The sequence below is a fragment of the Tetrao urogallus genome, assembly GCF_951394365.1.
Source record: "Tetrao urogallus genome assembly, chromosome: 3".
In the NCBI taxonomy this organism is placed as follows: Eukaryota; Metazoa; Chordata; class Aves; order Galliformes; family Phasianidae; genus Tetrao; species Tetrao urogallus.
This window is the reverse complement of record NC_136815.1, coordinates 59,780,560-59,804,978: the sequence shown is the minus strand read 5'-3', so window position 1 is coordinate 59,804,978 and position 24,419 is coordinate 59,780,560. Positions and strand designations below refer to the sequence as shown.

General features: G+C 36.4%; 1 protein-coding gene across 1 annotated transcript in view; it reads left to right on the top strand.

Moving 5' to 3' along the window:
• GABBR2 (gamma-aminobutyric acid type B receptor subunit 2) overlaps positions 1–24,419 on the top strand; it is a gene marked incomplete at both ends in the record, with an annotated part of 442,331 nt that overhangs the window by 169,781 nt on the left and 248,131 nt on the right. Inside the window, one exon of the mRNA XM_079533247.1 lies at positions 10,039–10,209. Coding sequence (XP_079389373.1) covers positions 10,039–10,209 — 171 coding nt within the window. The remainder of the gene's footprint in view (positions 1–10,038; positions 10,210–24,419) is intronic.

Here is a 24,419-nt window from a genome sequence, read left to right as displayed (position 1 = left end):
TCTGCTGAAGCTGACCACCCACCTCCTCACTGTGTTCACTTCCACAGAGGTTCTCCACAAATGCGTCTCCAAAAACATTCAGGAAGTGTTAATGAGTGTTAATGGTTGCTATTTTTTTTCTCAAAAAAGAATTCAGTTCCACACAGACTGCCCCTCTGCTGCCATCTCTCATATGACAACAAAATATTGGTGGGTGGTAACAGAATATTGGTGGGAAGGTTCAACCCCCACTGCCATACCATCAGCATCCACTTATTATATCGTAGGTAATAAAACAGGAGGCATTACTTTCAGAGCAGCCCATGTCATTTTGGGCAGTCAGCCAAGGGCATACTGTTGTGAGTAGGTGAATAGGTCTGAATTTAATTTTTTTCTTTTTTTTTTTTGCCTGTTTGTTTTATTTTTATGGCTTACTGTAACATCGACTGTTTTGTCAAAGGTAAAATTTTCCAAACTTATTGGTTTGCACTAAATTTTTAAAATTACCTCTTACAGATTAGAGACCAGGAAACTACGTAAATAGAGTGAACAGAATAGGGGTCTGTATAATTTGGGATAAATAATAATGCTGTGATAGAAGCATAGCAGGGATTTGAAGCTGTATTCTTATATAATCTAGACCAGTAGCCAAATGCTAAGCAACTGAGTGTGACAGGCAGAGATACACAATGCAGTTCCATTTATGAAAATGCTTGAAAGATTTAGTCTATTATCCTGTTTAGAAATGAAAACAAATTTTGCAGCAACCTCTGTAGACCTGACATTTGATTTCAGCAATCACAGTGCTCTGATACACCTCCAGCAATAAGTAAAACACCTGTTTTAGGTGTAAATGATTTGTTTCTCATATAGATTTGAAAATACTGTCTAGAGAGCAGAAAAAGGAGCCCATGATTACCAGATTTTTTCCTTTTTTTTGACATCTGCTTTAAGCCATACTACACTTTTTCAAATGAATGGTCAGAAGAGATATGCAATGAAAAGAGGATAAAAATTGTTTTCCATAAATAGTGCAAGAATCAAGATGTGGTATGATTTGAGATGGTTATTCTGCTTCGTATTCAGTTGGCTGTCTACTTTAACACTGTATAAATGGCAGAGTCACTTCCAACTTCAGTGGTTGCATTGTTAACTGTTGAACTGCTGGATGTTTTCCTCCATGATATAATTCCCTGGCATATTTCAGAAATGAGGTGTATTTATTAGCTTTGTTAGGCAGTGTTTATAGGAAATCAAAATCGCATTATTTGAACTTGGATTTGTTCACTATCTTTATTCTGCTTTGAACACTAATATCTCTACTTACTATTCACTTGAAATGTTCTTCTAGGAATTCCTTCAGTTTGTTTTTTTCTGTGAAGTTCTTAAATATAGACTCTGGCTGGTACGAACAATAGCGTAAAGCTTTAAAATTGCTGTCTAAGAAACAGGTGAAGTAAAATGTCTAGTAAGTCTAGACTGTTTCTTCCCTTCCTTCCTTCCTTCCCTCCTTCCCTCCTTCCTTCCTTCCCTTCTTCCCTCCTTCCCTCCCTCCCTCCTTCTCTCCCTCCCATTCATTCCACCCATCCATCCATCCATTCATTCATTCATTCATTCATTCATTCATTCATTCATTCATTCATTCATTCATTCATCCGTTTATGGGAGTTTTCAGTGTTGTTTGGCCTCTCCATTACTTGAAGATCAGTAAAACAAACAAACAAAAAACCAACAAAACAAAACCTCCTCTCATCTAAAGTTCAGTTCTACAACCATTTTTAAACATAACCTATAAACTTTATGAGAGTTCAATCTTAACATTGAAAGACTAAACTTTATTATCTGGCTTGATTTCCTGCATTCAGACATTTACAGTTCCTACCATGTCGTTTATGTCAGGCTGTCTAATCTGGTAGCAAACATAACTGAATTTCCCATAAATCTATAGATCATTTTTCAGTTGTGAGCTACTCATACGATGGATTTTTTTTTTTAAATGTAAACCAGTTTTATTCTTCAAAAATATTGATTCATTCAGTAGTCAGAATTGCTTCTTGAAATGTCTCCATAGCAGCATGCAACTGAATGTCAATTTTATTGTGATTAGATTAATCCACTGGAATGCCACCAGAATTCAGGCAAGTGCCTTCCAAGCTGAGACCAGCTGAAAGTTCTTTTTTCTATAAACTCCCAGGTGCCAAGAGGCAGTCAGAGGAAGCAATTTCAGCCACCAAATTAATGAAGGTAACAGCTGATGATATTGGGCAGGAGTATTTGGCAAAATATCTGATTTTAAAAGAAAGAGGAGCTCTAATCAGATGGGTTATGTGTTATGGCTGATGAAAGGGATGTTCGTCCATGAGATCAATTCACGTCCAATATGTTTTATACTATGTGGGTTTTTATATTTCCACTTGGAAATTATTTTAAAAAATTAATTATTATTATTCCTGCCCTTTTATCTGCTATTGAACCATCATATGGCTTCTTTTAGACTTTCATTTTGCTTTTCTAAATGTTGCAGTGGAAGCCCTTACAACAGAGTTAACAGCAAATTTTTTTATGTTTGTTAGTTGCATCTCTTACTGCACTGAAGTTTGTGTTATGACAATCTCATGAAACCTACTGAATTTAAGCACGATGGAGTCCCCAGAGATTTCATCCTAGTAAACACCTAACAGTGCTGATGGCAGATAAAATTGTAGCTGTTGGAAAGCACCACTTCTTATTATAAATTCTTTTTAGTCCTCTTTTCTGCTTATATTAGTGCATCGCCTGTTCTATTGAGAATCAGGATTACAGTATAGCTAGTAAGGAAGACTGGCAATTTGATTCCTAGGTTCATTTAAGAACCAGCTCTTTTAATCTCTGTATTTAGACATGTATCACCAGGCAAATTTATAAGAAACGTTACGTTAGTTTCTTGATCATTACTACTGTGTGTTGCTTTAACCAGCTTTGAAGATCTGTGCAATTCCTGTTAATGAAGTCATTGTGCTGCATATTGTTTGATTTTTTTCCAAACACATGAGTTTTTGTGACCATCTTTGCAAAATTATTTCCACATATCTTTCATCCATATCACTCCTTAAAATAGATTAGATGATGATTTGTGCCTGGTGTCATGTGGTTTTTAAGGCTCTCTTTTGATTATATATATTTGATTTCTTATTCGAAGTACTGTTATTATATTAAAGCTTGCATTCATAACTTTTCTAGTGGTGAGATAATTTGACAGTAGTGAAAGATCACTTCAAGACAAGGTGGTTTATAGAGTAAACTTACTGTTAATCTCTAAATACTAAATTAATATTTAACCTAAATCTTTACATTCTGTGTCTTTCAGTATTTATTAGAAAATGTAACTATTCTATCAGTTACTATTCAATTAACAATACAATTTAATGGTTAGGCTTTAATCTATTTCCTGTCTCTGAATCACATGCTCAGTTCAAGTATTATTGTTGGCACAGGTTTGTTGAAGCTGTAGAGCTCCTGGCAAGGCATGCAGAGAGTGGTGTATGGTGCCACAATTATTCATTTCTGCAAACTAAGTTTTGTCCTTGTTATTTTCCTACAACAAGATTCTGTATGTGCAAGCCCGTCATTGCTTCAGTATTTTGTGTGGAGCTTTCTGACATTCTGCATACTTTTTGGAGATAGTTGTTTGCATTTTCAATGTTCACAGAGAGTATTTCATCTTAACAAAGCAAACATGGCATGCAGTCTTTAGGTATGATGATAACAAATGCTGCTACTGACCGATTGAATCAGCAGTGCTTATCTTATTTAGCAGTGTTGATTTATCAGCATAATACAGGCATTATCTGTCATTTATATGTGATATATATATACAACACTCTCTATCAAGCCTTGTTTTTCAGCAACAGGGGCAGATTTAAATTTCTAGGGCTCATTAATAAAACGCTTGTACAAGCCACAGTGCAGAAGCCTAAGAAAATTAAGCTAATCTCTCTGGTGATCAATAACCCAATTTTACCATTTGGAAATATGAATCAGTTGTCTTAGCAGATGTGTTTTATTAGAGGGAGATCACCCTATTATTACCTAAGATATTTTCCTTTATTTAAATCTTTTTCATCGTATAATACTCTCTGCACATAGTGTCTAGCTTTGTTTCAAAGCCTTTTTCCATTGTAGAGTGACACCTCCTTCTTAGTTTGGGATTATGAAGATCAGACTTTCTGGCTTCTCTTACCAGAAGGCAAGGGTCTTCTGAGATGCTGGGGTACTTGCAATCTGAGATGGTGTGTTCCTTTAGCCACTCTGCTTCACTGGCCCTTTTCTTCAGGAGGATGCATTTTCCTGCCTCATTGGTTTTATGTACCTACAGTATCTTTGCTGATGCTTTTTTTGCTATTAATTTTCTTTAGCTAATACAGCCCTTGTAAATAACTGTGGCCCTTAACAGACCTGTTGCCTTAGGTTAGGGTGACTTCTTACCCTTGGGTTTGTTCTGAACTCTTATTTTTCTTAGACATCAATGTATTAATATAGTAACAACATTTTAATATAAACACTTTCTTATGATAGCAAAACAGCCAATCATCAGAAAAGTTTCCCTTTTCTGGGGCTTCCTTTCCCTCTGGAGTTCTTTGTAATCTAGAATTGCTTCAGTCTTCCAGTTTCCAACCTTTGGATTTCTATACATCATACATACACTCTCTATATAGTTCTGTTTTCTTTTCTAACTTTATCCTAGATCCCTCTCTTCTGTTCCATAACTCCTAATCAGTCCTGTTGACTTCATTAGTGTTGCATCTCATTTTCTTAAATGAAGAGTTTATCCTCTTGCCATTCCTGCCTATGTATTGGCTTTCCTTAAGGGAATGCACTCTTCACCAAAATAGGAACATGCTTGTTTCAACTTGATAGCGTTTTAGATTGATATTAATCTACCATGCTTCATTTCAGATTGATAGAGGGCTACCAAGCTAGCTTGTACTCCTCTGTACATATCAGTTCCTTTCTACACTTAGTTTTAACTTTTTTTTCCATCTCTCTGCATCTAGTGTTTGCCAAGAGCCTTCTGTAAAACGGTATGGATTTTCATATAAAATAATGCTTTCCTGTTTCAGAAAGTATCATCTTCCTGGGGAAAAATTAATTTATCAAAATGCATGCCTGGCTCCGACAGCTTCTTGATAAAATACTGGCTATAATTTTCAGTTTTTCAGCAAAATTCCTCAACCTGGCCATCTGTCATATTAGGCTGAAGCATTTGTCATAATTTTGTAAAACATAGTATCCTTTCCTGTCTCAGCATTATCAAATTATACTTTCATTTGCAGCATGAAGCCAAAGAAACTTCTTTGAGTTCTGTGGAGTAATGCTTGATTATATACATATTTTCTTTGAAAACAGAATTCATCTCATTGAGTTCTTCATTTTTGGAAGATTTCCAAATGTTTTTAAGAAAAAAAAATCTTATATTTTATGGACTCTAAACTGCATATGAATCATGTTAAAAGTCAGAAATAGTGTGTTATTCCTTTCATTTGTTAATTTGAGCAGATTTAATTGTGACAGTGAAAATTCTTCTGCCTTAAAAAATGGTGGCCTTTATTTAGATACAAATATTTATTTTTCAAAATCTTTGTCTATTTGATTCTCAATTTGAACTATAGTTAATACTGTTAGTTGAATGGTAAATGTTATCTTCTTTTCCATTTAAAAGTTTTAAATTCTTTGATATCTGAAATCTCTACCAGAGCCATAGCTGGTATGTTTCCTTCAATACACTCATGTTAAATCCTCAAGCAGTTTCTCACAAATTGTATCAAAATGTAAACAGATTTTGTAAAGAAAGATTTCCCAAGGATGACCTGAAAGTAGCTTCAGTTTTTCTGACAATTAAAATGGATATCTGTTAAGTTCTTACATGATATTTTTTTCTATATATTTTCATACACATATGCACAGAGACCCTTTGTGTATATATCAATTATAATATATAACCCGATAGATGTCCAGTGTATGCTATGTTTTATTGAAATGTGAAAATAAACTTTTATTCTGATTTTCCCTTCTTCAAGTTTGGCATTGGCCAACAACTTCAGCAGCTTATATTAAATAATTCTTCATGAAACAGTAACGTCATGCCCCCCAAAGGATTATTTATGACTAGTTCCAATACTTTGAGAAATTCAGCAAAGCATCTATCCCCACCAAACCCCTACTCTCCATCTCTTGGGCTTAGTTCTAGCTGCTACAAGAAAGTCAGCCCAATTTGGCCTTCATGCTTGTCTGTCTGCAGCAATACAAGGTCCAGCCCTAATGTCCACTGCCAGTAGTGGTTTTAGAAGCCCACGGACAGTGCCATTTTATTGAAAACCTCAAGAAGCTTGCACCAAAGGACTCTTCACAAAGGAAAAAAAAAAAAAAAAAAAAAAATCTGTGGAAAAAAGGAGGGAAAGGAGCACAAAAAGAGGTGCAGGGAGACTGAGGAAGCCCTCAGCCCCTCCATAAGCAGGAAGAGTGGCAGAGGCTCTGATGCGGTGTTGGCAGAGCCTGAAGGCGACGGCATCCATTCCCCATACATTTAAAGCTTGTTTCCAGGGCCCATAGCTCCCAGGAGCATCGCAAACAGGGTGCTGCATGTCAGAAGAGCATGGAGCAGCAGTTGGTGCAGGCAGGGTTAGCAGGGAGGGCAGATTGTCCCCCCCACTCAGGAGGCCAGCTCACCTACCAGCTGCCTCCCAGACAACAAGTCTAGCCATGATCCTTGTAAGTAGAAAGCCCTTGCCAAAAAGAATGTGGCTATCCAGTCTGAGTGTCTGCCCTCTCAGCCCAGAAAGCCAACTGTATCCTGGGCTGCATCAAAAGAAGCATGGCCAGCAGATCAAGGCAGGTAACACTGCTCTTCTGCTTTACACTGATGAGGCCTCACTAGGAGTACTGTGTCCAAATGTGGAGTCTTCAGTACAGAAGAGATATGGACTTGTTGGAACACATCCAGAGGAGGGACACAAAAATGATCCGAGGGATGGAGCACCTCTCCTTTGAGGACAGGCTGAGAGAGCTAGGGCTGTTCATCCTGGAGAAGAGAAGGCTCCAGCAAAATCTGAGAGCGGCCCCGCAGTATCTAAAGGGGGGCTGTGCAAAAGAAACAGACTCCTTAGCAGGGTCTGTTGTGATAGGACAGGGGGAACTATTTTCATAGTGAAAGAGGAAATATTTAGATTAAATATAAGCAAGAAGATTTTTATAGTAGGGGTAGTCAGACCCTGGAACAGGTTGTCCAGAGTGGTGGTGCATGTTGCAACCCTGGAAGCATTCAAGGTCAGGCTGAATAGGGCTTTGAATGAGCTGATCTAGCTGAAGGTGTCTCTGTTCATTGCAGGGGAGTTGGGCGAAAGGTCCCTTCCAACTCAAACAATACTATGATTCTGTGACTGCGTTGTGAATGTATTTTATCACTTAGAAATTTTGATTGATAATTCTATATAACCATGCTATATCGCATTTTCCAGTAAGTCTTCTTTGTGTCCATATTAACATGATCTTCTAGTTACAATTCTTTAAAACATACAGCATCTTTTCTTTTTCATTTTCCTACTTTGTCCTTTCCAGTGTAGAATATTATGACAGGACAAGGGGGAATGGCTTTAAGCTCAAGGACGGAAGGTTCAGATGAGATGTCAGAGGGAAGTTCTTTACTAAGAAAGTGGTGAGGTGCTGGAACAGGCTTCCCAGAGAGGTTGTGGATGCTCCGTCCCTGGAGGTATTCAGGGTCAGGTTGGATGGGGCCCTGGGCAACCTGGTCTAGTATCTGGAGGCTGGTGTCTCTGCCCGTGGCAAGGGGGTTAGAACTTAATGATCCTTGGGTTCCCTTCCAACTCAAACCATTCTATGATTCTGTAATTCTGTGTACTGAAAATTGTTGGATTAATTTCATTGCGTGTTCCCAAACTCTCAGTATTATTATTTTGTGAGAAGTTCGATATTTTCACTGACTTATTTTATGTGAAAGAAAACGGAGGATGAACTGACATAACTATTTCATGGTTTTTTTTCCATCTCTTTTGAGTGTCTTATTAAAATGGCAAAGTGATGCAGAGTGTGACCAACCATGGTATTTGTAATGTGGGAAAGAGAGCCTATGTTGGAACTTATCCAATGTTCCAAGACTTGTATACGCGTAAAATTTTTCTATTTTCTATTTAAATCTGTCTTCAAAAAGATAATGACAAGGTATATTTTTTGGTAACTTAGATGCTGTTAGTATTACATGTATACCTGAATTCATCTCCCATCACTACATAGCTGAGAAATCTACATTACAAGTCTTTATCTCTGGTTTATGAGGATATGTATGGTTTCACTTCACTGTTTTCTAAAATATTTTGGGCAATTAAGATCCTAATGTAGGCACTTATTTAAGTCAGTAGAATTTCAAAGGATGGCTTTAAATTTTATTTGCCTCTGTCACAGATCTTCCCTCTAAAGCCATCTCACTAAGGCTTTCTATGTTTTTCTTCTGAAAATTTCCTGTTCCATCTGTGAACCTGAATGAGATGAGCCTTGTCTATGTTGCTTATCACCACTGTGACCTCAGCCTTGCTCTTTACTTCTTCTTAAGGATCAAACAAATTACGTTCGATCCCAAACCATAATAACTTGAGAAGCAAGTCCTTTGCTGTCACCAAGCTGCAAGCTTGAGAGGCATTCCTCTTCATGTTGGATTTCTGAATTCAATTTCTCCTTTCATTGTGCAAGACATAAATGATGTTCAGCACTACAAGGCTAGACAGAAAAGCTATGTGCTTCCACCTTGAAGACCTTCATTCTTTTTCTCTTGAAATTAGCTCTTCACAAACCAGTGCTGATTACTAGATATTACAAAGTGCTGAGTAAGCCAACCAGTACAGTTTTGAAAAATCAAGATCACAATATGACAGTACCTCATATTGTACTTTCTTCATGAAATCTAACAGAAGAGCAGTTTCTATGCTGAAAATACTTTACATGAGACTTACATGGAAGCAGAAGGTCTAGCTCCTGTCAGGTGAAGAGGAAGCATCTTCTCTCTGTAAAGTATGATCTGACCAGTTATGCACACTTTAAGCTGTTTGGATCTCAGGGTTTTTAATTAGGAAAACAAATTATACTCAGGCTTGGGAGGTTATAGCAACGCATATGTTCTTTGTGAGTGTAAAACCAAGGAATGGTGTAATCTCTGCCAGCCTCTAGGTTTTATAAACATGAAGAAAGACAGCTGTTATTTCAGATCAAACCTGTCTATTATGAATTTCAAAACAGAGTTTCTAGCATAAATATGCTGGAAGCTTGACTGAAGAAAATTTAAACTTAGCACTCGAATGTGCGTTCTTACATAGGCTTGAATTCACCTCTACTTTTTGACTGTTGAATTTGAGAGATATAACATATCACTCTTAAGAAGCATATTTTTTTGTAGTCAAATCAATTTGCATTAAATTGGTACTTTAAAAAACCCTCAACTGCTATGCAGGGCTATTAAACAAACAAACAACAACAACAAAAAATTAAAATAAACCTAGAAAAACACATCCTAGCAGCTTTAAAAATACTGCAAATATCATAGGAATATGAGCTTTTTCAGAAAGTCAGTCTGCAGGTATTCTGTAAATAACACTACCTGAAAATCATTTCCCTAAAAATATGCTGCGTTTAATTTGGGCAGAAGAATTCAGTAAAGTTTTGTCATTTGTGTTGACAAATTTCCTCTTTTACTAATGATGAACATTCTCCAACCTTGTACCAATTCTGGTGTTTTCACATATGTAGAATCTGATGCTTAGCCTAATTTGATAATTCAGATCACAGGAAACTTACTAAGTGAAAGAGACAGGGAGCCAGGCAAGTTGCAGTGCTGCAGTCTTGTCTGTCATAATTATTCCCTCTTTCTGGTACCTGACAGTAAGGAAAGGTACTACTAGAGGATTGGGTCTTGTTGCACTGAGAAGAACAAAGTTTTCTTCTGGCTGCCAGATGACTCATTGTGACTTTCCTTTCTTTGTTGTTTGTTTGTTTGTTTTGTTTTATTTTGTTTTTCAGCTTTCATTTGCAGCAACAACCCCAGAGTTGGCTGACAAGAAAAAATATCCTTATTTCTTCCGGACAGTGCCATCTGATAATGCAGTGAATCCAGCAATTTTGAAGTTGCTCAAGTATTACCAATGGAAGAGAGTAGGAACTTTAACCCAGGATGTACAAAGGTTCTCTGAGGTAAGCTTTACATAATTTTTTTCCAAATAGCTAATTCCTCCATTAGTAGCAACTAAGTAAAAAGAAACAGACGTTCTATTTCAGCTTCGTTGTACTAGGTGGTATCTGCCATACTGAGTAAACTTTTTTCCATTCTGGGGCTTATATCACTAGCAATAATTAAAATCTACCCATTATTTCTTTTGTTTTCTTTACACCCAAATCGTTGCACCCAAGTGCAAAAAAAAAAAAAAAAGTTGCAATTGTTTTCTAGCCAAGGATCCTTTTATACTCTTTGACTTGCCAAAGTGTATGATTTTGAAGGAAGCTTGTATCTTGGTTCAGCTAAAAGAGAGAATAAATCTAATTTTGTCTTGTTCCTCTCTTGCTCTGATTTATTTTAAGCATCAGTCTGAACACCGAGGGAGAAAATCTGCTAAGTGTATGGCTGAAAGTGCTGTAGGAGCTTACTGAGACAAAAATGACTGCAGCCTCTGGAGTTGATATGATCAAGTATTATGCACCCCCAAATCAGAGTTTCACCCTGAGCAACATTTTGCTCATAGAAATTGAAAGAGACTATGGGGCAAGGGCCTTAATCATGGTATTAACAATAAAGCAGTTAAAAGAAAACATCTTATAAGTAATTAATTAGAGCAAGGCAAGGGAGTGAGTTGGCCAATTAATTGAGAGGCAAAACTAATAGGTGTCAGTTTCATCGCTGTTGTTTTTTTTTTTTTCCTTTTTCATCATTCATTAAAAAAGGCTGACTGTGATCTGAGCACTAATATAATTAAAACTAGTAAAGATGGATAGGAACAGGTTAGAGTCTGCTTAGGTGAGTCAGATATTTTCAAATTCTGTCACAATTAATTCACTCTGAAGTGCTTAAGAAATCTTAGATTCTTCCCTTACGAGCTCTGAGAATTCAATAATAATAAGCATGGGGAGGGAAGAGACCTTTTTGTCTGTCTTTCCAAAATGCACATAAAGATAAAGGGAATTATAGACCAGTCAGCCTAAAATAAATTCCTGGAAAGATATTTGAACAGATAATCAACTGAGAATTTCACAGAAGATGAAAAGATGCTAAACAATGGCCAAAATGAATTTGTCAAGAATAAATCATGTAAAGCAAACTGATTTCGTTCGAAGACAAAATAACAGGTCTCAAGGAGATAGAGTAAGTGATAAATGTGATACTCTATGACTGTTTCTAAAGAAAACTGGGGAAACTTGATCATGAGAAAGATACTATTTGTGACCAATATTCCTGCCACCAAGGTTAATTGTCATCAGATCAGTTGAATGTTTTGAAAATGAGTGCTGAGGTAAAAGGCAGACAAAAAGTGTGTATGCTTTATTCTCCTGTCTCAAAATTATAATTTCAAAGAGCCACTATCAGTGGCTCACTGTCAAACAAGAAGGATGGGATTCTGTCAAGTGGTTTTCTAGACAGTGGGAGAGATAAAATGTTTACTGAGTGATCAATTGGTACCCATCTGAGAAGAGCTGGAAGCACTTTTGCAGAGGCAGAATTGGGATTTGGAGTAATCTTGACAAGTAGAAAAAGATTTTTAAATGAATAGTATGTAAATGAAAAAGTATAAAATACTAGACTACACTAATTCTAATTCAGCCCAGAGGAGAGAAGATTCCAAGGAGACCTGATAGTGGCCGTCGTGAGAGGGGCCTACAGGAAAGCTGGAAGGGACTTCTCACAAGGGCATGTAGCAACAGGACGAGGGGAAATGGCTTCAAACCGGAAGATGGTAGATTTAGACTAGATGTTAGGAAGAAATTCTTTACTGTGAGGGTGGTGAGACGCTGGAACAGGTTGCCCAGCAAGTTTGTGAAAACCCCCTTCCTGGAAGCATTGAAGGCCAGGATGGATGGAGCTTTGAGCAACCTGGTCTAGAGGGAGGTGTCCCTGCCTGTAGCAGGGGGTTGGAACTAGGTGATCTTAAAGATGATTCAACCCAGACCATTCTGTGTTTCTATGATCTGTATATCTGATACAGGTAGAGTGACTTGGATCTCCCTTTCTTGGCATTGCTCAAATCCTTTTGATTATGATTTTTGAAGTGGCCTGAAAACTATGATTTTCAGTAGTGCAACCCACTATTGGTATCCTCTACAAATTCTTTGCATATATTTGTACAATTAAAACTGTCCCTTCCATTGGATTAATTCTGCAGTTACATAAGTCCTCCTGGTATAAGGGTATATACAAACTTCATCAGTTCTGTTTATTAAGTAGGGCAAGTTCATATCCGTTGTACTTCTCTGACCTAGATTTATTGGACTGCTGCCCTATTCTCATCCTCTGGGAGAAGAGTCTGTTTCAAAAGTTAATGGTTCTATGGTGAAGGTTTATAAATGAGATTCTAAAATGCTTTGGTTTTTTTTTCTGGAATTTCAATTTTAAGTATTTGCTATGGCATAAAATCATAGGATAATTTAGGTTGGAAGAGACCTCAGGAGATTGTCTGTTCCAACCTGCTGCTCAAAGAAAGGCTAGCTTTGATATTTATGATCCCTGAAGAATTATGGGTGTTGCATACAGTTTTCAGAAATGTCCTGGCTACATTCAGTTTCTAGCTCCCAGGTGAGCTTTCAGCTGACTGGAGATTCTGCAGGAACTGATGCCTCTAGTTCTGCCACTCTCTAGTGCTAACTGCTTGGGATTGTATTTTGAATACAATCCAAGTGATGTTCTTGTGGTTTGTGTTTTCTCTATTTCCTGGTTTGGTGTGAAAAGTCATGAGAAGTCATGAGAAGGAAGTCACGCTTAGCTATCAATGACTGAAAACTTTTGGGAGCTGCCATTGTTGCAGATGTAAAGGTTTCAGAACATGACTATGAAACAGAAAGGTGTAATTATTTTAGGATTTTCAAGTGATGCTGTATTTGCTAATCACTAATTCTAATTTGCCTTTGTATTCTACTGTTCCTTCCTACATACTGCTCATTTTGCTCATGTATGTTCAAAGTATGTTTCAAACTGAAAACTGTTACTTAATTGCACCTGCACACTAAGGAGGATTCAGACTTCAGTGTTTTATGATGGGACACCTCTTCTCTGTCTTCTGTTGTTTCTGTTTACTCTTCTATCATGTTAAAATTCGATTAACTCGCATTTAGCTTTCCACTTGGTATTATATTCATGATATTTCCTTTTTTTTTAAATATATATTTCCTCCCACCGAGAATATTGAATAGGAATGTTTTTAAAACAAGTTAAATTCTGTTCATCTTAAGTGACTCTTTATTTTTCTGTACTTCTTAATAGTCATCTCTTTATGTGATTTCTCTGCTTTTTCCTGGAAATGCTGAGAACTCCTAATGTAATTTTATCAGTGTAGGTGGCATTTCAAAAAGACAGAAAAAATGAAAAGCATTCTGTAAGTTAATGAAACAGATTAAAATATATTAAAAAATGGAAGATAAAATATTGCTGCGTGATTCTATCACCATCTTCACTGACTTTACGGATCTAACAATATTAAAAAAACTAAAACCAAATTCCCCTACTTTTTTGGCTGACATGACTAATATTCCTAAGATTTCTTCTTGTTCTGTATTTTGGATAGTGACATCTTCTTTAAAAATCTGTGGTCCATCAGAATCCATTTTACCAAAATTGAAATCATATAGCACTTATTAATAAAAATTAACCCAGAAATATAATACTAGGAAAAAGGAAACTGTTATAAGGAAAAGCTGCTAGTAAACAGCAAGCCTTATCCAAGTAGTATGTGTCTATTTCTGTAGAGAAAGCAAGACAGAAGTCTAGAATTTTACCGAGAAGTTAATCTAGAAATTTGTTGTAGACTTGCTATCTCAGTATGGAGCCTGCAAATTAGGATCTGAATTAGTAGTCGCTTTCGATAAGAAGTTGGATAAGTAGATAAGATGAGGTAGTTACAGAGAAGCAGAGAAGGATTAGGCAGAGGAAAGAAATTAGGTATCTGTTGACCTTTCAAACTTTAGCCGAAAAGCAACCCTGAGGACCAGTGTTTGGTGGTTTTAGTTACAAACTGTGGAGACTTCAAGGTGTGACTGCTGTTTGATTTCTCAGGCTTCTGAAGAAAGAGCACAGACTTCCAGCTTCCATCACATTTTCAAGAGGAGTTAGAGCAGAAAGAAATTATTTTTTTTTCTCCAGGAAGAGCTTGAAAGCATAAAATTTACCAGATACTAGGAATGTTGAAGCTGGAAGCTCCTAACAATATCTAGTAATTTCATCCTTGGAGGAGCCCTGTACCCACAAAGAGTGCAGTAATGTAGAAACACAGATACAAGAGATGTGAGACAGAAGACAGTCAAGTGTATGGGAAAAGGCATAGAGAGAAGAAATTGAAAGCAGGCAAACAGATGTTATGTTATTTATATAAATGTTATTATATATAAATGTTATTGTTTAACTGCTGAACTTTTTCATACCATCTCTTTGTAATACTTGTTTGTTTGTTATTTTCACCAAACTTGGTTGCATACCTTGAAAGTTATGAAATATTATGTGAAAGTGCAAGTGAAACAGAATCTGTATTTGATCTGCATTAATGCATTTTTGTTTGTTTGTTCATTTTTTTCCTTTGCAAAATCTTACAAGTTCCTGTTCTCAAAAGCCCAAATCTTCTCCCCAAAATAGTTCCAGAGAGTTTAATAAAAAGAAAATATGGAGATAATCCTCTTAGTAGAGGCACAAATGTGTCTGAGGATGTCCATCATATCACTCAATTTCAGATTCTTGCCTGGTTGCTAGGATAAAATCCTAGGGACAGCTTATTTCAAATTCTCCCGAGCTTGTGAAGAAGAATATCTTTCCCTTTTCTATCTGGTAATTATGATTTTCTATAATTTGATACCTTAAAATCTCCATAGGCAGCCTATAAAAGTTGTTTCTTCCAGTATTGCAGATACTATCCATATATATGAGAAATTAATATCTGCTTGTTTGTTTCTAAGTGGTAGAAGTCATTGCAGGAATTTAAAATGACAAAGAAATGTAAAGAGACCTAGACATTCATTGTAATAAATAACTTTAGAATCTGTAAAGACATTTAGACTTATGAAGTACAAGTTATCATTTGCTGGAATTTTTGCTAGAGCATGCATAAGTGTATTTTTGTCCTTTTGTGAAATTATCATCCATGCTAAGAAACTTTTTCTTATGGCAGTAGTATTTTAACCAATAATTTTCACCTTTTCTTCTGTTTCCCATTATCCATTTTTGTTAGCTTCCAAAAACAGAACAAACAAACAAACAAAAAAAAAGAGGCTACAACATCAGCTGGTAAAGAATTGCAGCTAGATGCAATGCTGTTCTAAGGGAATTAATCATTGTATCTGTGTTATTTTGCACTGAAGGCAGACTCGATCAACTTAAGTAGCCCCAGGATTCCCTTGAGCTGACAACATCCTTGTTAAACTTCTGGTGTATTAAACAAAACCAAATCAAACTAAAGATTTTTTTTTAAGATAAGTGCTCACCACTTTTATCTTTAAACCTGATGCTGTGCAAATGAGACAGACTGGTATTTCCAATATCAGACAAAGCAATGGAATGATCAGTACCTTCTCTTGAGCCTGCAGACCTCTAATGGTTCATGACTGAGAGATTCCATTTAGTTGATGCATAATGCATACAATGTAAAAAACATCACTTTATCTGAAAATAAGACTGAAAATCTGAACTCAAAAAAAAATTGCTCCTAGGATATACTGAAGAAATGGTCCAAGACAGTGCTTGTTGTGGCAGATATTAGAATTGCATGTTACTAATATGACTTCATCATCATATTTCTTTTTTAGATTTTGTTATGTTTTGGAGTTTGGGGGCTTTACTGTTTTTCATTTATTTGGTTTTTTTTTATTATTTTTTAGAAGATGAGAATACAAGGATGAAATAAGACTTTAAACAGTGGTTTATCTATTTAACTAGCAAGCATTTCCCCTCTCTCCAACCCCAGTGTTTTGATTGGAGGTCTAATTATGTTCCATTCATCAGACAATTGTACAATATTTTAAAATTGTGCTGTGATAAGTTTTAAAAGTTGTGCACATGAGATAATATGGTAATATAATATTGCCTAATTCAGAAGAGAATAAGTTCACTGAAAGAAGTATTTTTGAAACAATTTATTAAAATTCAAGATTTCGGTTGTTCAGAGGTTACAATAAAATCCATGGAAGGCTTTTTGGAATGATGAACCTTCCTGGAAGAGTATGAGAAATTAACAGAATTCATTCCCTTTGAATGCTAATCTGGAGTCAAGAAGAAAATATATCTCTTAAACTGCTTGAAGTTTAGCATGTGTTGTACTGGTGTTGTTCCTTAAGCCAAAGTTATACTGTGACTTCTAGAAATTTTGAACACTGCTAAAATATTAGACTTACCATAGCTGTCCAGGTTTTTGGCAAATATTCAGAAGTCACGAGATGTCATGAGATTATGGGAAAGTCTCAGAATTATGACATACCGGGGAGAAATCTGAGAGACAGAATCTTATCCTGTATTTGTCTCCATTTTTAGAAAACAGTCTGTGAACTCAGCTAAATAAAAGAGGCATTTTAAGGTGAAAAGTATCCTACAGTGTTAAACTGGATGTCTTGTCTGAATGAGAACGTGCTTTTGAGAGATGTGACTCAACAAATTTAATGTCATTCTTCATACCTACCACTTTTCCTAAGAATTTTTATTTGTCACTGGCATATTCTGAGCTTTTTTTTTTCTGCTTTTTTTTTTTAATTTTTTTTCTCAGTGATTTGCACTATAATAATTACTTTCTAGTCACTTTCATATCTTGGAATAGGGTTCCAAATTTTGTCTGATGAAATCATCCTAGTTGCAGATCAGTGGAGTAGTTTAAGCAACTCACCTGTATCAAAACACTTGGAAATGCAGGAAACCGCTATCTGATGTTTCCTGTTTCTTAATCTCATGGCTTAGTTCTGCAGCACCCTCAGGTCATCTTCTGCAAAGCTGCTTTCCAGATGGGCAGCCCTCATCCACTTTCCAGAATTTGTTGTTCTCTCACCTTCCCAGGGATTGAGGTGAGGCTGACAAACTTGTAGTTCCCTGTGTCTTCTTTTTTCCTTTTTTTGGAAACAGGAGGGAGTATTCTTCCAGTACTCAAGCACTTCTCCCAGATGTGATGCTCATCCAAAAAGGGGTAGTACAGGATACATGGTAAGCTTCCTAGATTTTCCTGGATTTTCATCGATCCCAGCTGTTGTGGGAACCTAAGATCTGGGTGATGTTTTCAAATTCACTCCCTTCTGAAACTCCTTCATTTGTAATATTACAGCTGAAGCTTGCAATATGTTAATATTAATTTAAGCTTTGCATTTGTAAGATGTTTTATGGCCTATTGACCATTACTCTTTGTATACAATCTTGCAATCTGTTCCTCATCCACCAAACATCAAGTCCACCCATCAAGTCCATGTCTTTCCTATTTGGAGAGAATGACACTATGGGGAACCATGCCAAGACCTCACCAAAGTCTAGATGAATGACATCAATGTCTCTTTTCTTGTCCGCTGACACAAATCAGTCCAGATTAAACAAGCTACTTGGACATTATGCTAGTGTTCCCTGGTTGAATTAGCGCATGAACACTTCTAGCATACATGTTTCTAAACTGCACCTGCTGCCAATACAGTTAGAGAGGACTTGAGACAACTCTTTCTGTAAATGTCAAAAGGTAAATTATATACTTGTTGAAACAAATAGAGGAAAGCTGTAAATAGGAATTAAATTCATTAGAAATGTTTTGGCAGTGTCTTTCGTCTTAATTTCCAGATCTCTCTGCAGTTGCTTTGATACTAGATGATCTTTTAAGTCGATGGATAAGGATAGATCAGTAAAAATGTTTAGACTCCTTTTCCCCAGATCCAAGAAACACGAAGTTTATTTGTTTTTCTTTCTTACGTGATTCAAAGAGTAATGTTTGTATCTCTTTTGAATGCATTCATGATGTCAGATTCAGAGATTTTAAAAAACACAGGACAAGGATCTGGGAAAGTTATCCAAGAGACAATACTGAAATTCTTGTGTATTTTAAATCCAGCTCTTTTAGTGCCCAATTTAGCGGTTTATAATACTGCTATAGCAGGGGAGTTGGAACTGGATGATCTTTGAAGTTCCTTCCAGCCCAAGACATTTTATGATTCAGTATATTTAGGAGTCATCTAAACCAGATTGCTACACTCTGTGGGTATTGGAGGCCAATCCTTTCTCCAGCAGCCCTGCTTCTTCAGATGATAATATTTTCAAATTATCTTCTCTTTCGAGAACTCACCAAGGACCTGGAAGTTCCGTATTCAGTTTCCCTATGTTTGAATCTTCTCAACGTAATTCACACCATATCAGCCAGCCACTAGGACTGATCCCTGATCAGTAAAGCCTCAGACATCTGCACTGTTTTCTGGCAATAACTCCAAGTACTTTTTCTACTGCAATAAATGGGAGCACTGCCCGTTTGAGAAGGGTACGGTGTGGGTGGAAAACAAGGATTGTATCCAGATACTCTGAAACAAATCCATAACAAATAATGCTTGTATTAGCTCTGTACTGCTCTGAGGGAGGAAGGTGGGTGGTGAATTCCTGTACTTCATTCTGCAAATAACACGTGTACTAGAGGAAGACAAATTCCAGAATAGCATTAGGTAGCATTATAGAGAGCATTTCACTCATTTCACTTACAAAACTTTTTTTTTTTAAGGTGGATGTTGTGTTGGCAGCTATTAGGGCGATGAAAATGAGCAGATGTTGGTTTTTCTGTAGTCACAGTTAGTTAATTTCTCAAGCAGGAGTTTCTTTACTGTGACTTTGTTTATAGCAGGTGGACACAGTGCAAGTTTGATCTGATGCATTTTGCATCCCTAAATAGGGATCTAGAAAAGCTAAAACTACACCATGAGAGACAAGAAGTCATATGATGTTAGTTGGTTCTGCTGGGCAGGGCAAATCTCCCTTAACAGTTCTTTGTGATTGAGTACAACTCCATTGCAGACAGAAAAAACATCAGACAGAAAAACAGGTGTCAGAGACTAGGGGAAACTGTTGCATCATCTCCAATGCATATTCCAGGATGAAGTCTCTCTTCCTAATAAATAAATAAAAAGCGTGTAGGAAAATATATTGCTCAAATTATATGTGTAGGAAAGAGGAAGCTTTGCAGTTATCAGGAGAGGTGCTTTGCATGGTGATTGCTGAAACCATGGCTTCCAATAGAACAAGGTTTCCTCTATAAGACATACCTCCTATTGAATTTGGAACCCTTCTCATCCCCATCTCAATCAGAGAGCACAAGAAGTCCTGTCTGCAGTCCTAAAGAAGGAAGTGGTAATGTTTTTTCCCAGATCTAACTTGGCCAAATTTCCTCCTTTCATTTGTGCTGAGCTTTGAATCTTGTCACGATTTCAATTTGAAAGCTTCCACTCTTTGATTCTTCTGCCTGCTGCTGTGGTACAGTTGTATGATCAACTGTACTCTTAATTTATCTACAGTGATCTTTGATATGAGGTATTAAATATTTTTTAAAGAGGGAGAGATTGTAGAATCCAGCTGCAGCGACTTTATCAATGAAAAGTGTATTGTCATTTCCTCCACCCCATTTGTATAGAAACATTCTGCCTGATGGCATTGCTCAGTTTCATCAAGAAGCCTACGTGTCTTTTCAAGACATCTTCTCTAAGACTGTAAAATAACAATTTGTGTTTACATCACAGTCACTAATACAGAGATGGAATATAGGGAAATCTGTTTCAAAATACTTAGAACAAATTGTATATATCTGCATTTTAAAAATAGTGTTTTGCATTCAGTCCTGACAATCATAGTAAAAATTCATAAGAGTTCAGAGACCCCTAGGCTAGCAGAGATACAAATTGTTTATGCAGTGTATTGCTTGCAAAGTTCCCAGTTCTGATATTGTTCAGAACTATACTGAAAAATTGTACTCCTCACTGCTCCAGAGACTTCAGGGTTTTCTGTATCACACTGAAATGGTATACCCTGAAGAAAAAGAGGAACAAATATATGAATTATCATTTGATTATGATACACTGCAGTATAGTGTGTAGCCTTCAGTTCTTCTTTTGCTTTCCACTCATTTTCCTCACTTTAGCTTTATTTGTTTAATTTCAGCCCATGATGTTCTGATGTACTAGCAAACTAATTTGCCTACAGCTTAGTAAAACCTCAGGGTTTGGTTTCTCTTTTTTTTTTTTGTTTTTTGTTTTTTTTGTCTCTGTCAGGTCTAATGATTGCAAAAGTGTTTGCTCTTGCACTGGTGGAGCAGACAAGTGCTCTGTGTTACCCTTGTCAGTCTTCTACAATTTGTCCTGAGGCCTGTCCTTAAACCAGCTTTGCTTCACTTTCCAGTTTGCTGAAATGCAAAACCACATTATTTGCTCTCTAGGTTTCTTGATGCATTCCATCACTCATTAAGTTTCATTAATGCTTTCTTCTATATGAATATTAAGCACTTTAATACAAATACTTGTCAAAGACAAAACCCAGCAGCTTGTCAACACCCTTTCAACTGGAAACTTGTTTTCAACATTTCTGTTCTCTTTGGAATTACTTTTCCTTTGTGAAGTTTACAGAGTTTAAAGAAGTTTAAAGAAATCCCCACAGGCCTGACTGCCTTGTTTAGCCTCAACATCGTGTCCTTTAAATATTTTGCATAACTTGCTCTGCTGTTGTTTTTGTTTGTTTGTTTGTTTGTTTTTCCATAGAAAATATTTCCCATCAATTTCTTAAATTTACTTTTGATTGACTTTTATTTTCAGATAGGATTCTTATATATTGTTGAATTATATCTTTAAGCAAATTTTAACAGCAAAACTACGTAAAGATTGATTCTGGCTAGATTTGGTAAAACAGACATTTTTACATCATCTAAAGAAGACTGGATGTAGATTTGGCCTTCTTAAATATTCACTGCACTGAAGGTGTGTGAGCTATGTGCTTCAGCTTTAGTGATGAGAACTGAGAACATGCAAGCAGAATTGTCTCACAGAGGCCAGAATGCGCACCCTTTGCTAGCAGAATTTGCTGTTTGTGATTTGTTTTGTATAGTGTTGGCCATCTAATCAGTGTCTACTCTAAGCTGATCATTTAGGTTCCCTTTATAGCCAGTAAATACCTCTCATCCTAAATTGAGGTGTCTCGATAGAAAAAAAAATGGTATCTTGAAGATTCCTGCTGCTTTCCATTGACTAGTTTTAAATTAGGAACCACAAGGGTCTCCCTCCGATTATGGTCCTCTGTTAAGAGAGAGGATAATAGAGGTCAAACGCACAAGCTGCAGGATGATGAGAAAAAAGGCTTCAGTAACTCTGAGCTGGAACTGTTTCTTAGCTGACCTGGGGCAATTTCTGAGCTTTTCTCACAAAGGCCACTCCTGCAGCTCCTCTCCCCAAAAAACAGGAAAAACACCTTGCTATATAAAGCCAATACAAGTTTATGACAAAATCAACAAACCAAGTAGTTTGTCTAAAATGAGTAATTACCAACTACTGGCCTAACATATCCACATAGGATGTGTTATATGCAATTAAATTGGTGATTTTTTTATTCCTCTTGTAAGACTGTCTCTTCTGCTGAATGACTATTTACCATATGTAGTAATTCACAATTTGGTATGACAGTAGGAATTCTGTCATTTCAAAATAAAAATGTTGGCTAGTACTGAGTACATACATTCATTTTCAGTTTTCTGTATGATAGACCTCATTCTTGTGAAATTTAAGAACAAAAGCATGAGACAGTCTACTATGAAGAAAGTTAACTTCACAATTTCATCCCAGCCAGGCCCAATATATCACATCACTGCTTCATGCTCTGGTGCCTACCAGGGAAGCAGAAGCTGTCAGCATTTTTCAACAGTGGATCTTAAGTAGATAGAAATAACTTGATTTTTTTTTTATTTTCTAAGAATGTTTATTCTAGTTTTGGCAATGTGGACACTGAGGTGCAAATCAGCGAAGGATATCTTTTTCCTAGTTAGAGTCAGATAGGATGCCTGTAAAAAGTTCAGAATATGGAAACTTGGTAATAGCTCTGGCATGAAAATATTGCCCCATAGTCAAAACTGGAATTCTTTGTTTGCTGAAGAAAAATACTGCAAACTTTATCTCATAGATGCAAAATTTTGTTGTTTGCCATGTATTCATGCTCAAGAGCACCAGAGAGCTTGCAAATTTACTCTATTTTTTTTTTTTTTTTTTTTTGGTCACTGTCCTAATGGCTAGTGATACGCATTAAAGCATGTATCTTAAAACTGTATTTTACTGTATTTTATGTATTTTATCTGCAAGACTAAAGAGACGAGTTAGAAAATCTTAAGTAGGTAATTTGCCATTCATCATATACAGACTTTATCATCATCGTTCAGTTCTGTCCTTATCCATCTTGGAGCTCACTTAGTCTCTGACTGCAGTCTTTTTTCAAATTGCAAATCAATCTTATGGTATGGTTTCCTCTGAATTTTCAGGTTTTTTTTTTGTTTTTTTTTTTTGAGGGGGGGAGGGGATTTTTATTTACTTATTTACTTGCATTTCTCTTAGTGGAAAAACTGGATAGAATTGGCTAGTTCTAGTCTTGGGAAATGACTGCAAAGAGACTCTAGGTACTTTAAGCATACGTCTTTTTTATAAGTGTATCTCTTGAAAGGTACGTGTTTTTGCAAGTGGGCACCAACTGCCTTTTGTCCATGTTGCAATCCAGACAGGTGCTGGTGAGTTCAAGTATGCCCAACTAGCTGTAAGTAGGGCTAAGTAAGGAGGCCATTGAACAGTTGTCTCCAAAGTGAGATGTGCACATCCCATAGGATGTGCAAGACATTCTTTGGGAGGTGGAAAGAAAATATTTGAACAGCTATTTACAGTTTATTCTAATTAAAAATAAAAATAAAAATAAAAATGAGATGGTGAGCTTTGCTGATATTCAATATATTGTGTCCTTACTCTGTTCTTATGCCAGATAGTTACATAAAGATTACGTAGTACTCTTAGAAAAGACATGCAAGTGTTGACAGTGGCACCCTCAATTAGTTCATGAGCTTTGAGTGCATTGCAACAAATTGCAGTTTAGTTCCTTACTGCATCTTGTTCTGGTTCTATATGTTCATGTTTCTGCTGGCTATGTAAAAGAATTGGCAAGGCTCATTTGTCCTTATCTGAAAAATATCTTGGAAATGCCCACAGTCCAGAAAATCAAGCAGTGCTTTATGTCTGTCTTATATATGAGACTATTGCTGACACTTTACTTTTCTTCAGCAATCTCTATTAATAAATTGAAGATGAATTAAGCTTTTTTGTCAGAGCCCTGACATACGCAACTATGTTTGTGCATCATGAATTTTACAGAGGTTAATAATAAGGGCTCTACCCTTTACATGATCCATGTACCCATTCAATCCAGCATAGCTTCTGGGTAGCTGCTCTGCTTCTGTATATTGTTGTTTTGACTGAGATAAATAGCATTAGTAAATAGCTCCACTCAGACACTGTGGGCTCATTTTCCACCATGGCACAGACACCATGTGAAGGCACTTAGATGTCAAGTTCCCTGTGTAAAACAGAAAATTAATCTATTAATCTTTATTATATAAAAGTGTAGAGAAAGGATAGGAAACTAAGAGTAGCATAACATTTTGAAATATTCTCACTTTCTTAATTTCTCTTCTCTTTTAGGATAAATATAGGAGAAATGCAGGTGGTGACCTAGGGAATTGCTGAGGGGGTGCTTGTGGGGGAAGTTCCTCTCCTTTCCTATCTCCATTATACCTTTTTAGACCAAAGTGTCAGTAATAACTTTTCTGTCCCCTTAATTTGATGTGCTCAAGAGTCTGATTCCATGTCAGTGGATTCATATTCCTGCAAATTAGTGATGTGTGGTCAGTAGAAATGGTGAAATGTCTCCAGTAGAAATATCATGGTGATTTCCTGCCACATTGTCTATACTTCTGGCATTTTTGAATGCCATTATTTTTATGGAAACGAGCTTCTCCAGACATTCAACAAAGTCTCTGAGCTCTAAAATTAATAAATAGATGAAACATTACAGAACTCTTCAGGTTGCAGCTTCAAAAGTTCTACATATAAATGTCTACACAGCTTTAATGTTTAAAAAAAAATAAAAGAAAAAAAGAACCTTTCCTAAACAATTCACATGCCTTCGTCCTGACTCCCAGTACATGATAGCTTCTTCT